At 32.5% G+C, this 15,498-nt stretch overlaps 1 protein-coding gene across 2 annotated transcripts; it reads left to right on the top strand.

Annotated features, from left to right (window-relative positions):
- Positions 1 to 10,015: 10,015 nt before the first annotated feature.
- On the top strand, positions 10,016 to 15,478 carry LOC139100315 (uncharacterized). Of its 2 annotated transcripts, XM_070652941.1 has the most exons (4): positions 10,016 to 10,195; positions 10,485 to 10,934; positions 10,998 to 12,250; positions 12,318 to 12,479. In XM_070652941.1, exons 1-4 carry the CDS (start codon positions 10,102 to 10,104, stop codon positions 12,330 to 12,332), a joined length of 1,812 nt encoding a protein of 603 aa, XP_070509042.1. In that variant the 5' UTR covers positions 10,016 to 10,101; the 3' UTR covers positions 12,333 to 12,479. The 2 variants fall into 2 exon arrangements, with proteins under 2 accessions (XP_070509042.1, XP_070509041.1); XM_070652940.1 differs by having other exon boundaries at positions 10,998 to 15,478.
- The last annotated feature ends 20 nt before the right edge of the window (positions 15,479 to 15,498 follow it).

Raw genomic sequence — 15,498 nt, 5'->3', positions numbered from 1 at the left:
TTTCAGCATTGTCGTTTGTCGAGCTCATTTATTGGTTCACAATTCGATGTTTTATAAGGAATACTAAGGCATTAGATTCAAAAGTCTATCCATTTGAAGCAGTTGAGGAAAATAAATCAAAATTCAAGGAACTTTTGGAATCATTTTTGAGTGAATCGAGCATTCATGGGTTGGGACTGGTTTGTGAGTTTTCGTGGATCAGCGGGTGAGTATTTTGAGTTGAGCAGGTCCTTAGAATACTGAACTAATCTTAAAATCATCCTCAAGACTAATTTGGACATTCTTCATCACAACATCAATGACTTTATGTTTCCATCTGATATTGAGTACACAAACAAGTGCAACTGACAGCAGAGTCATTGCATATGACGATAATTACAAAAATGTTGATGATGTAAGTGGAATGTGGGTCGGATTGAGTGCTTAGGGCAGTTGTGGTCAGCCTGTTTGGAGCCAAAATTGTGTCGAAATGCCATGAATTGTTTATCGTGTGTTGTTTAGGTTGAGGCTTACTAAAGTGTGCCGTAAAACACAAAAGGTTGCCTACCACAGGCTTAAGGTTTTCTAGAAACAATTTGTAAAGTCGGTACTCAAGTGAAGGCTTTGATAGTCAATTTAAAGGAGCATCCACTAGAGTCTGCACTAAAATAATAATTTCTAAATTTAAAGCTTATCAACTTTGTTTCAGATTCCATTTCCAGCTGTCACAATTGTTCCAGAATTCACACATTCATTACACATAGTTTTTAAGTCTTTTTACAACATTATGGATGACTTGATGGGTAACGATACATCCAAAGATCGCTTTTTAATGTAAGTAAATTGATTAAGTCCTGATTTTGACATCAGGAATGCTTATTATGCCTGTGATTCAGAAATTAATACTGAAGTTCAGATCATAATTCAGAATACACCTCAAAAACTAGAATTCCAAAAAAATCCGTAGATTTGCACATCTAAAACTCAGTCTTTAACATTCCCCTGTGACTTTGTGATCAATTTGACACTTCCTCAACTTTACTTCGATCAGATTCCTATTTTATCTTCCATTTTATAGCGACCTAACCCAATATGGATTCTGTAATGAGCAGTATGATGGATATATCAACGACTTTGACTTTAGCTACATTCCATACATTATCAGAGCATTAAAAAATAATTCAAAGCTTGACTGGTTCCGTCAACAATCCACAATACTCAATGCAAAGTATCAGACAAAATTTGCAGAAATTCGAACATCTAAAGGCATGGGATTCAGCTTTAATGTTATTGGAGCTGATGAAATGTTCAATTTTGATGAGTAAGTATGATTTAGGGTCTTGCGGTTCTCCCCAGCTACCCTAAGATGAAGTTGCCTTATCCTTAATAATTTCAGAATCAGCCGGGACTTCAACTACACCACAAACATAACTACAATGCCTGATTCCCGTCAAATTCCAATAAAACCCATCAAATATCCTCTAACATTCAACAGACAAGACAAAGCCATTTTCACCGCGATCATCAAAGCACCAATAAATGACATATACCAAACCATGACCTGCATTAAGCAGTCATTTATTGTTCATCATTCAGATGACATGCCAACATTTAGTCAACGAAGAGCTTTCTTAAATTTTGACTATGGAACAACAGTTGACGTGACAGTCACACCACAAATTATCAGAACAGATGAACAAATGAAGCATTTAAGGCCCGAGGTTCGTGGATGTTATTTTGAGGATGAAAAAAAATTGAAATTTTTTAAAAAATATTCACAAAAGAACTGCAAAATTGAATGTTTAACAAATGTCACGGAACTAAGTTGTGGTTGTGTCCATATATATCAGCCATTTAAATCTATTGATGATGTGTGTCGAAATATCTCAAGATTTGATGACAATTGCTTTCAAGATGTTCAGCATCAAATTTATGTTTTTGAGCAATTTTCAGCTGACCAGAACTGCTCGTGTCTGCCACTCTGTAACTCAGTGACGTACAATATTGACTATAAAATCACAAATAATACAGACGATAATGAAGCTGTTATAAATGTAAGGATGAACATGGACGATATTGTGTTGTACCGAAGATATCAGCAGTTTACATCCTCGGATGTTGTTTCTTATGTCGGTGGACTTTTGGGACTGTTTGCTGGCATTTCAATGCTGTCAATTGTTGAATTTTTCTACTTTTTTACAATTCGAGTTGGAGTTAATTTATGGAGGATTTGGCGCATTCCGAATTAAAACAGCTGTGATGACAAGTCAATGTCCTGTTGATGTTTTGTCTGTGCATTTTATGCTAATTTATCTGGTTCTGTAGCCAACTTGCTAACAGGTTTTATTAAGAACTGAATAAAAAATTTTTTTTGGGGATTGCTAGCTTCTGTCATCAAATGCGTCATCAAATGTGCTGTATCATGTGGATAACAAAGTATATCTTAAGGAAAAAAATCTTTATTCTGCTCAGTTTTGTGTCGGTCTTTGAACAGCAATCATGAATAACAAAATGTGTCGAGTGCTTTAGTTAAATTATTAGTGGAAATATCAAAAAGTGAATAATCAGCCATGGGCATTAAACAGTCAAAAGTGAAAATATTTAATAAAAAATCCACAAAAAATAAAAGTGTAAAAATTAATTTGGAGGATGGAAATGCTGATGGTGAGTCTTGTTGTGTTAGTTATTTCGTGCCTGGAATTCCTTTATTGTGATAATAAATTCTGTGTTAAAAGTGTGTTTGTAATGGATTTATGTCAGGCACTGATTAGACGACATTTAGTCAGTTAGAACTTAGAGTTCGACTATATTGACTAGATTGTCTTCAATGTGATCTGTTGTTCTGTCCTTTAACGTCCATTATGTTACTTCGGGATGACTTACAGTAATCATCCCTAGCAGACAAAGATCATGATTAAACAAACTAGTTAAGCATGTTCTCAGCTTAGTCTGCCTGCTAGGGAATGTTTTTATGACAATCTTATGCTACAGTATAAGCTTATCCATCTGACTCTGTTGCTGGATCTGTCAGATAGCTTGTCATCTTCTCTGTCCGGTCGTTAAGCTGACATTCCTTCATAAGTGTTCTGTGTCAAGTAGCTTTTGGAGCTTCTGGTCGTCATATGTCTTGAGGAATCCAATCAAGGATGGTGCAACTTGCAATTGTGATTCTATCGCAGACATGACATTCTCTCTGGCATTCTTCCTTCAAAGTGTATGTCCTATTCAGTCGTACTTCTTTATCTGTATCTCCTTATTGATGCCTTGTTGACCTGATATTTGCAGAAGCTTCCCATTTGAAGGCCAATTCTCTGTATTCTTCTTCCACCCAATTTTAAGAATCCTTTAGCAACAGCTCATAACATATATATAGCCATGCTAATGTTATTCGGGTTATTAACATTGACGTCATTATTATTTTATGTTAATATTTTATTAATTTTACATCACAATCTAAATCAGTGGTGAATAACCTTTTATTTTTAAAGACACATCTTGATAATAAGCCACGCCTGAAACCGACCACAACAAATAATTCAAGGAATTTCTATAAATATTAGTTTCATTTCTTTTTGAGAATCTCCTGTTTTTGTGATTTCATTCTACTCATTAGCATATATCCATTGATCAAAACATTTGAAACAGACAAGTTTGACGTCATTTTTGGCATTTTGCATCTCTTTTTGCTGTTTCATTCATCGCACGAACAAATGTCACTATCCTCTCTAGATTGTCATGAAACTGGTTTACGTATTAGAAGCCAATAACTCACGTGTTTATTTAAATTAATATTCATATGAATACTGAATATTGGACATTGTTTTTATTCTGATGATGAACCACATTTTGCATAATTTTGGAAAATACAATTCATTTACAGTGTAGGGAATAATATAGTATTAAATAATGCAGTGCAAGCTGTGTGCTCCCAAAAATGCTTAGAAAAACCATGAACAGTATGCCAATTATGGCTTCAGTACGATATGATGATTTTAGGAATGATAATGATTTATAGATTGTTGTGACATGTTCAGTAAGAGATGTTGGGGTCATAATGTTAATGTGTGAGTGAATGATGCTTTATTCATGTCTACATACTGATTGCAGGGAGAAAAATGCACTGAAATGGCTTAATTTGTCAATTTTAATCTTATTTATCGTGAGAAATGTTCTTCTCGTTCCCTCACAGTAGTGTTGATGCTTCACTGCTCTAAATGCTTCTCGTCCGTTGTATTCAATTAATAGAGTTATAGCATAAATACATTAGATATAAATTAACAATTAACAATGCATTTTCATATAATTTTCAGCTCAGTATGTTAATGAAGCTGGTGAATTCGATGACGAAATTGAAATCAAGAGGTTTAATCAGACGTCACTGAATTTAACTGAAAGAATTGATCCTGTCAAAATACCGTGTACCAGTAAGGATGATTTCTTACAATTCTCTGAATCCAGCCACGGAACTGAGCAGTCAGACTATTTGTTTATCAAGTTTATATTCCCTGAAACTGTACCTGAACTAAAAGCAGAAGATCTTCAAAAATTTACCGAAAAGTATAGCGAACAATCTCCTGTGTATATTTTGGTGTCTGAAAATGAAGAAAAATGGACAATTTTGTGGAAGTCACAGGAAAATGAGAAGATCTTCGAACTCAGGCATCCAAAAAAGCTGAATTGGGAAGAAAGTTTGAAGTTGTGCGAATTTGCGGCTGACTTCTTGGCAAAATCTCTGAAGAATAATCACATAGGTAATTAGAAATTGACTATTAAGACTTTTATCAAAAATTATCGATCAATTCCCTTTACATTTAGGCATCATCAGTCAATTCTCATATCAATCTGATTTAAATTTAATCGAACTGGATTTACTGGCTGATTCTCGTGACTTCAACTTGTTGCTGCTCGCTGCAGAGAACGGAAACACAGAAATCGTCAATATTCTCATCAAACTAAAGATGAAGACATGCTCAATGGACAACAAAGTCAATGCTCAATCCATGGCATTTGATAATAAACATTTTGATGTCCTGTACATTTTGCTACAGAATAATTTGACATTTCCGCAATCATTTGAACCGAATGAATGTACCGGGAAGTTAAAGGAGTTTTGTGATGAGACTGAGGAAGTTCACAAGCTGATCAATTCCAATGAGAGGAGCCAACTGGAGGAAATTTTGGACCAACATCAAGATTTGCGTCATTTTTTCAATTTTTCGAATAAGTCAGCATTAATGATGTCATTAGAAAGCCAGTCATTTGAGGTTTTTGACTTACTGCTGCGTAAAAGGCATCGATTTGGTTCCCATGAAGACCCTGCTGAATATTATGATAAAATTGGTGATGTTAGATCCAAACGACAGATCCGAGATATTCAGAACAAATATTCACAGCCATTTCTTGAGAAGCATATCCACACACTTGTTGCCAATTCCACAGCATGTTTTGATGAAGAAGAAGTCAAGGATAAACATGATACAGTTAAGAGAGCCTACGAGCTGCTGAGTCAAAATATTTTCACTAAAATTATCCTTCAGATTGTGGCTGCATCTAAAAACTTTAACATTGTCTTCGACTTTAACCGTGAAGCTGCCAATGTTCTTGACCCAACAGCTACTGAGGCAACCCAAGGAGTTTGTTACATTTCTGGTAAAATGTTCATTGGAGCTAAGCAACTTCTTGATCCTGCTACAGAGCATGAGACATTCGCTGTATTGATTCACGAATTGTGTCATTTTGCAATGATTCAAGTCTTTAAAAATCAGGCTAATCCATACACAAAAGACGACAAAAAGACCATGGCGGAATTCGAGGAAATATCAAAAATTTGTGAGGAAAATGCGGAGGCTGAAGAGTTCATCGGACTCGTCTACATTTGCTATCCAGAGGAAGTTTATCATGCTGAACTGATTGTACGTGTTGTGCATTTACTTGCTCTTTACCGCAACTTACCTGAAAAACTAGCCAAAGTACGGACAACTTTCATCAAGCTTTTTGAATTCTACGAGAAAAAGATCGTTCCAAAATTGCAGCAGGCATTACCAGAGATCGAAAGTCGCGATGCACAGGTACTTAGAATTAAGGATGCAAAAATTTCAAAATTAAAAACCATTTCAATTATTGGTGGTATTCTAGGTGTTGTTGGGATAATTATTGGGATTTTTGTTGCTTGCTTCCTTTATACACCGACTTATAAATTTAATGAATTGTCTGATCAGGACAAGATGTCTGTCTTTAAGGCTCCTGTATTGTATAAAGGAATAAATGTTGAATTTGGGAATTTGTTTGCTAAAAACTCGACCATTTATGATCAATTGACTTCCGACCACATCCATAAGATGATTAATAAAGAGGCGTTAAATTTGACTGATCCATACTTGCGTTACGCATCAGAAGTGATTTCACATTCGTGGGAAAATATGACTGAAAAGTTAAAAAATAAAGTTTTAAATTCAAATTTTACTTTCCAAGAAGAAAGCGTAAAATTTGACAGAATTAATTCATATCTCTTAAATTATTTGACATCTGATCAGATTGCTATTGTCTTAGATGGGCAGGAACTTGTCGTGCATGAGATGATAAAAAATGAAACTAAATTTTATGTTGAGCGCAAATTTGAGAATGAATTTATTCGTGAAATTTATTACAACTATAAACAATTTGTAGACGGAAAAAAAGATATAAACTGTTCCTCAATCAACTTGCCAAAATCTAATAAAACATTTGAAATCTTTTATCAGGAATTCATAAGTCAAAATGTGTCTGATCAGATAGAAACTATCAATAGAATAGGGAAAAGTGGTTATTTTAAAAATTGTGTTAAACAGGATTCCTTTAATGAGGAACTGTCCTCAGTTTCTGATCCCCTTGACTTTAAACAAGTTCTAAATCTAGCTTCAAATTCAAAATTGTTCCTTTTATCAGGCGAAGCAGGAACAGGAAAGACAATAACATTTGAACAATTTACAATAAAATTCAAGAAACTGTTTGTAACTCGATGGGTTTCGTACATTGATTTGAAGGATCATAAGCATCTATTTGAGGGCATTAAAACCTTGAATGATGTTGAGAATATGCTTGAAATTATTTTTGGACTTAGTTCCGAGAATGAATTTGAGAGAAAAATGTTTGAAGATAGTTTCAAGTCAGGAAATTTGATTTTATTGTGGAATGGATTTGATGAAATTTCACCGCAATTTAGTGAACATGTTTTGGGTATATTGAGCTTAATTAAGGATTTTACAGAGAATGTTCAGTTGGTATGTACAAGACCACTGTATGCGTATCTGTTTTGGTATCGTTTATCAGCACAAATCTTCAATTTGATTCCATTTAATCAAGACGAACAAGAAAATTTCATCAAAAAATTTTTAATATCCGAAAATGTTGAATTCAAAATTCCAAATTATCTCGAAAAAGTCCAAAAAATTGTAAATTCAACAGGGTCAAGACAAAGCTTTGACACGCCATTAATGTTAGGAATGATCACAGAACTAATCGCAAGTGATGAAATCATTTATGAGTCAGAAAATATTTACCAAATTTATCAAAAATTCATTAAAAAGAAAATAGAAATTTGGCAAAATAAGAGCGATTTTGCTTTAAAATTTTATAGCAGTTCCCTCACAGATCACCGAAATTTTGATATGATGAAACTTTATCAGTTTTTTGCACTTTTATCACCTTATGATATTTCCATAACACATTTAATGAAACTAAAAATAATACGACAAAAGATTCCAGAGGAACTGACAAGTGACGAAATCTCTCGAATGGGAATTTTATACATTAATGGCAAAAATAATATCAAATTTGCACACAGAACTTTTGAAGAATTTTTCATAGCACAATATTTGATCGAAAATGTTTACATCGCGGATGAGCCTTCGGTAGGAGAAGCGGAATTACGAGTTATGATTTTTACGCGTTTTTATAGTTATTCGGGAATTAAAAACTTTCTTAATTCCTATATTCAATTTACTGAAAATTCAAAACCTTTTGACAAACAAATTTCGAAACAATTTACTACAAAATATCAAAAATCGTTTATGGAATACCCATATTTGATTCATTTTCCCTTCTACTTCTTTAAACGTGATCCAAAAGTGTTGAAAAAGTTGCTTCAAATTGACGAGAATGAAACATTATACACCAACTCATACCTTTTTAGATACCCTATACATAAACCCTCTGCGATTAAATATGATCAGTTTAAAAGTCAAGTTAGACCACTTCTTAGTGATGATGAATATGAAAGACTTATTCGGGGTAAAAATCAAAAAGGAGTCCTTCTGTTTAGTGAATATTTCTATCAAAAGTCTGATAGTATTTATTATAAAAATAGGAATACTGTTCATGATTTTTATAAACTTGATGACGATTTAAAGCTCAATAATGACACGACTTATATTTTTAATTCCATTGCAAATAATTTGACATTCGACGAGTTCAAGGAACTCATGAAATCAGGAATAATAACTAATAGCATTGCATTTTCAACGATAGGTAATTTAACTGAAATATTTTTCAATTATTTTACGAACAGATTTAACATATCTGAACAAAAGGAACTTTTAAATGATTCCTTTACTAACATTATCTTTATACACAAAGAATATGAATTTTTAGAAAAAATCGTTGAAATTGATTCAAATGTTGAAATGATTTTATTTGATATAGTTGATACTTACTTATTTTCTAATATGATTAGATACGAACATGTTAATTTCACATTATTGTGGAACATCTTTGTCGCCCACACAACCCGAGACATGCAAAAAAAGCTTTTAAGAAAAAGAGATTTCACTCTATATCTTACACAGAAATCAAAAGAATTTAATGTTTCATATATTTTGAATATTTATGATTCATACTTTAATGTGACTGAAATGCAGGAAATTATTCTGTCACAAACAAGTGATTTCATATTAAATATTGCTGTGCATGGAAGATACAATAGAGAATTTACTGAATATTTATTAAATCTTTTTAAAGGAAATGAAAAATCATTAAAAGAGTTTTTACTACGGGAAGTTGAGCCAACAAAATTTAATAGTTTTGAACTTTGTAATCATTTCAAAGATTACAGAATAAATACTTGTTATAATATTAATGTTTATTCAAGTTTATTGGAAAAATTAGAGAAATATTGAAATTTTTTGGCGATGAAATGTTTAGTGTAGTACCGATAAGTACTCCTTAATTAAACAATTGCTAAAAGTACTCTGTAAACCACGTGCTAATTTATATTTAGCCTTTATAACCCTTACTATGGTTTTTTTTATTTAGTTTTACCCTTTGTCCTTTAACCTTTAGTTCTTACCTTTATAAGTTCTCAAACTCAACTGTTGAATCCTGTATTAACGTTATTTTCTTTTGCCTTAAAACTCAATCCTCAACAAGGATCTAGTCCAGGATAATGTGAACTATAGTCCTTTGTGTTTATCTTTTAATTCCCTTTTTTAGGATTATTTTAATTGCAATATATTACTAACATTTATAAAAATTTTTAACATAAACTAAGCAGTAACGAACTTGATATGTGGTAGAAATTAGGTCGAATGTTGTTAATTATAGTATTAAAATTTGGATTTATAATTAATATATTATACAATATAAAATATAAATTGAACAATAAAATGAATATTCTGTATTAAACACAATTTTTAGTCATTTTTAATGTTATAAGCCTTCAGAGCCTGAAGAGAACTTCAGCTTTATGAACCATTTACTCTAAATCTAAAATTGGTGCTGCATTTTCGACAGAGTAAGTCAGGTCTATTGCCAGAGATTTCCTCTTGTGATGCACTTTGTTCCTATTCAGCTCAAGAGCTTTCAAATGAGAAACTTTAAAAAAAGAAAAATTCCCAAAAAATTCTCTTAATTTTATTTCTCTTCTCATTTGTGTCTTGACTAAAGCTTCATCAAAATATACAAAAAAATCTCTTGGACACACAAAATGTTAATGCTAAGTTTTGCGATCAAAATAGCGCTAACAAGATTTATCATAAAAAATATATCTCAGTTTTGTGTCGGCCTTTGAACAGCAATCATGAATAACAAAATGTGTCGAGTGCTTTAGTTAAATTATTAGTGGAAATATCATTAAGTGACTAAACAGCCATGGGCATTAAACAGTCAAAAGTGAAAATATTTAATAAAAAATCCACAAAAATTCAAAATAATGGATTTAAGTTGCAGTCTAGATATTTAGATGGTAAGTCTTGTTGTGTTAATTAATTAGAATTTTATTTTGTGCCGGGAATTCCAATTTTTGTGATTCATCCAAGTAAACACGTGACTGTAGACGATCGAATATCAACAAAAATACAAATTAATTTAATTAAATAAATTAGCAGGCAATTAGTTGATGTCGTAGTCTGATATTAACATATGATCAGGATTATTTATGATAAATTTAAGTCCAGTGGTGCTCAACCTTTTATTTTTTGTGAATTGATCAGAATTCTGAATTTCTTTTTGACTCTTTATATTTAATTTTTTAGTTCAAAATAAGAAGAAGTTAAATGAGATCACGACAGGATATGAGCTAGTGGATATAGATGAATTCATTCATGTGCCACTTAATTTGACTGATAAAATTGATCCTGTCATTATACAATGCACATCTAAGGATGATTTCTTACAACGGGTTAAGTTTAGCAGCTCAACTAAGCAGTCAGACCACTTGCTTACAAAATTTCAATTCCCTGATGCTGTTCCTGGACTGGAAGCTGCAGATCTTCAGAAAATTCACTCAAAATATGACGAACGATCTCCGGTGTATATGTTGGTGTCTGAAAATGAAGAAAAATGGACAATTTTGTGGAAGTCACAGGAAAATGAGAAGTTCTTCGAACTCAAGCATCCAAAAAAGCTGAACTGGGAAGAAAATTTAAAGTTGTGCGAATTTGTGGCTGACTTCTTGGCAAAATCTTTGAAGAATAATCACATAGGTAAATGGACATTGACTATTAAGAATTTATCCAAAAATTATCGATCAATTCCCTTACATTTAGGCATCATCAGTCAATTCTCACATCAATCTGATTTAAATTTAATTGAATTGGATTTGCTGGCTGATTCTCGTGACTTTAATTTGTTGCTGCTTGCTGCAGAGATCGGAAACACAGATATCGTCAATATTCTCATCAAACTAAAGATGAAGACATGCTCAATGGACAACAAAGTCAATGCTCAATCCATGGCATTTGATAATAAACATTTTGATGTCCTGTACATTTTGCTGCAGAATAATTTGACATTTTCGCAATCATTTGAACCGAATGAATGTACCGGGAAGTTAAAGGACTTTTGTGATGTGACTGAGGAAGTTCACAAGCTAATCACTTCCAATGATAGAAGCAAGCTTATATTAATATTAGATCAACATCAAGATTTGCGTCATTTTTTCGATTTTTCGAATAAGTCAGCATTAATGGTTGCATTAGAAAGCAAGTCATTTAAGGTTTTCGACTTATTGCTGCGTAAGAAGCTACGATTTGGTTCCCATGAAGACCCGGCTGAATATTACGAAAAACTTGACGATTACGACATTCAACGACAGATCCGAGATATCCAGAACAAATATTCACAACCATTTCTTGAGAAGCATATCCACACACTTGTTGCCAATTCCACAGCATGTTTCGATGAAACGGAAGCCAAGGACAAACTTGATATAGTTAAGAGAGCATTCGAACTGCTAAGTCAGAATATTTTCACCAAAATTATCCTTCAGATTGTGGCTGCTTCCAAAAACTTCAAGATTGTCTTCGACTTTAATCGTGAAGCTGTCAATTTTGTCGATCCAACGACCAATGATACGACCCAAGGAATATGTTACTTCTCTGGGAAAGTGTTCATCGGAGCTAAGCAACTTCTTGATCCAGCTACAGAACATGAGACATTGGCTGTATTGATCCACGAATTGTGTCATTATGTGATGGTCTTGGTCTACAAAAATAAAGCCAATCCATACATAAAAGATGACCGGAAGACCATGATCGCATTTGGGGAAATATCCACAATATGTAAGGAAAATGCTAGAAAGGAAGAAATCATCAGTCTCGTCTATGACTCTTATCCTGAGGAAGTTCATCATGCTGAGCTGATCGTACGTGTTGTCCATTTGCTTACTTTCTACCGCAACTTACCCGAAAAACTAGCCAAAGTACGGACAACTTTCATCAAACTCTTTGAATTCTACGAGGGAAAGGTCGTTCCAGAATTGCAGCAGGCACTTCCAGAGATCATTAGCCGCGACGCACAGGTACTTAAAATTAAGGATGCAAAAATTTCAAAATTTAAAACCATTTCAATTGTTGGAGGTATTTTAGGTGTTCTTGGGATAGTTATTGCCATTCTTGTCGCTTACTTCCTTTATCCTACAACTTATAAGTTCAATGAATTGTCTGATGAGGACAAAATGTCTGTCTTTAAAGCTCCTGTATTGTATAAAGGTATTAATCTTGAATTTGAGGATTTATTTGCTAAAAATTCGACCATTTATGATCAATTGACTTCCGATCACATCCATAAGATGCTTAATAAGGAATCATTAGACTTGACTGATCCATACTTGCATTACGTATCAGACGTAATTTCACATTCGTGGGAAAATATGACTGAAAAATTAAAGGACAAAGTTTTAAATTCAAATTTCACTTTCCAAGAAGAAAGCGTAAAATTGGACAAAATTAATTCAAATCTTTTTAATTATTTGACATCTGATCAGATTGTTAGTGTCTTAAATGGCCAGGAACTAGTCGTGCATGAAATGATTAAAAATACAACCAAATTTTATGTTGAGCGGAAATTTCAGAATGAATTTATTCGTGAAATTTACTACAACTTTAAACAATATGTAGTCGGAAAAGCTAATCCACGCTGTTCTTTAAAATACTTGCCAAAATCGAACAAAACATTTGAAACCTTTTATCAAGAATTCATAAGTCAAAATATGTCTGATCAGATGAACACAATCGATAGAATAAAGAAAAGTGGTTATTTTAAAAATTGTGTAAAACAGAATTCCTTTAATGAGGAACTGTCCTCAGTTTCCGATCCTCTTGAGTTTGAACATGTTCTAAAAACCGCAATTGATTCAAAATTATTCATTTTATCAGGCGAAGCAGGAACAGGAAAAACAGTCACTTTTGAACAGTTCACAATAAAATTCAAGAAAATATTTCCAACTCGATGGGTTTCGTACATTGATTTGAAGGATTATAAGCATCTGTACGAGGGTATTAGAACCTTGGATGATGTTGAAAAGATGCTTGAAACTATTTTCGAACTTAGTTCCGTTAACGAATTCGAGAGACAAATGTTTAAAGATAATTTCAAGTCGGGAAATTTGATTTTATTCTGGAATGGATTTGATGAAATTTCACCTGCTTATAGTGAGCATGTTTTGGGTATATTGAGCATGATAAAGGATTTTACAGACAATGTTCAGTTAGTATGTACAAGACCACTGTATTCTGAACTTCTGATGACTAGTTTATCAGTTCAAATCTTCAATTTGATTCCTTTCGACTCAGAAGAACAAGAAAATTTCATCAAAAAATTCCTAAAATCCGAAAATATTGACGAAACCAAAATTCCGAATTATCTCAATAAAGTCCAGAAAATTGTAAATTCAATCGGATCCAATCAAAGCTTTGACACGCCATTAATGCTAGGAATGATTACTGAATTAATCGCAAGTGATGTAGAAATCTATGAGTCAGAAAATATTTACGAAATTTACCAAAAATTCATTAAAAAGAAAATTGAAATTTGGCAACAAAAAAGTGATTTTGCTTTGAAATTTTATGGCAATTCCCTCACAGATCATCGAAGTTTTGATATGATGAAGCTTTATCAATCCTTTGCAATCAAATCACTTGCACGAAACAATCCATTTTTAATATTAATCTCAATGAAACTAAAAATAATGCGACAAAAGATTCCAGCGGAACTGACAAGTGACGAAATCTCTAGAATGGGTATTTTGTACATTAATGACCTAAATAACATCAAATTTGCCCACAGAACATTTGCTGAATTTTTCATAGCACAATATTTGATCGAAAATGTTTACATCGCGGATGATGAGCCTTCAAAAGAGGAAGCAGACCTAAGAATCTCAATGTTAATGTTCCTAAAAATCCCAACAGAAATTGAAAACTTTTTCAATTCCTACATTCAATCTCCAACTCCCGAAAATTCAAAACCATTTGAAAAACAAATTTCAAGACTTTTTACCACAAAACATCAGAAATCCTTAATGACTGACTTCTTTGGTCCACAAAATTTCCTATTTTTTTGTAATTTCTTTAAACGTGATCCAAAAGTGCTGAAAAGTATGCTTCAAATTGATGAGAATGAGACATATTATACGTCTAAATTTAAATATCCTAAAATAAAGCATGAAAAAGTTCAATATGATGAGTTTAAAAGTCAAGTCAGGCTATACGTTAGTGACGATGAGTATGAAAGGCTTATTAAGGGTAAAAATCAGAAAGGAGCCCTTCTGTTCAGCCAATATTGCTATGAAAAGTCAGGAAGTAAATATTATATAGATATAAATGTTGTTCATGACTTTTACAAGCTTGATGACAATTTAAAGCTCAATAATGACTCGACTTATGTTTTTAGTTCCATTGCAAATAATTTGACATTCAATGAGTTCAAGGAACTCACACTATCAGGCATAATATTTGAAGAATTAAAAAATGTAAATTTAACGGATATTTTTTTGAATTTTACTGACCACAAATACAGCATATCTGATCAAAAGGAACTGTATAGGAATGTCTTTAAGGAAGTTGAGCATTTCAATTTCCATCAATTGCTTAATAAAGTAGGTCAAATTTATTCAAATGCTGAAATTTACAATATTTTTGAAAATCATTTAGTTCTTTTAATGTCAACTGCCAAAAATGATCAGTTTAAGGTATTATGGAACTTCTTTGTCGCCCACACAACCCGAGACATGCAAAAAATGCTTTTAAGGAAGACAACTATTTATGATGACTTAATAAGCTTTCCAATCAGCTTCCTTCTTAATCCATTCATAGAAAAAGATCAATTTCCGGATATTTTGGATATTTATGAGTCATACTTTAATGTGACTGAAATTCAGGACATCATTCTTTCACATCCGAGTGATTTGTTGCTATTTCTTGTTGTTCTTGGCAAGGATATTACAGTATATACGGAATATATGTTAGAAATATTTAAAAGAAGTGAAAAATCATTAAAAGACTTTTTACTTAGGGAAGTTGAGCCAACAAATTTGAATGCTTTTGAGCTATTTGAACAGTCAAAAGATTATTATTATAGTAAAAAAATTCAAGATTTATTAGATTTTTTGGAGTCATTAAAGCAATATGTATAATGTCAAATTAGGTCTATCTTGTTAATTAATAGATTTAGAGCTTTATAGGTTGGGATTATAATTAATATATTATACAAATTGAACAATAAAATATTTATTCTGTATTAAACACAATTTGCAGCAGTCATTTTTTA

This window comes from Chironomus tepperi, unplaced genomic scaffold, assembly GCF_022539635.2.
Source record: "Chironomus tepperi strain 1889 unplaced genomic scaffold, CSIRO-AGI_Ctep_v1 contig_58, whole genome shotgun sequence".
NCBI classification, from domain to species: domain Eukaryota; kingdom Metazoa; phylum Arthropoda; class Insecta; order Diptera; family Chironomidae; genus Chironomus; species Chironomus tepperi.
This window is presented reverse-complemented; position numbering and strand designations above follow the sequence as displayed.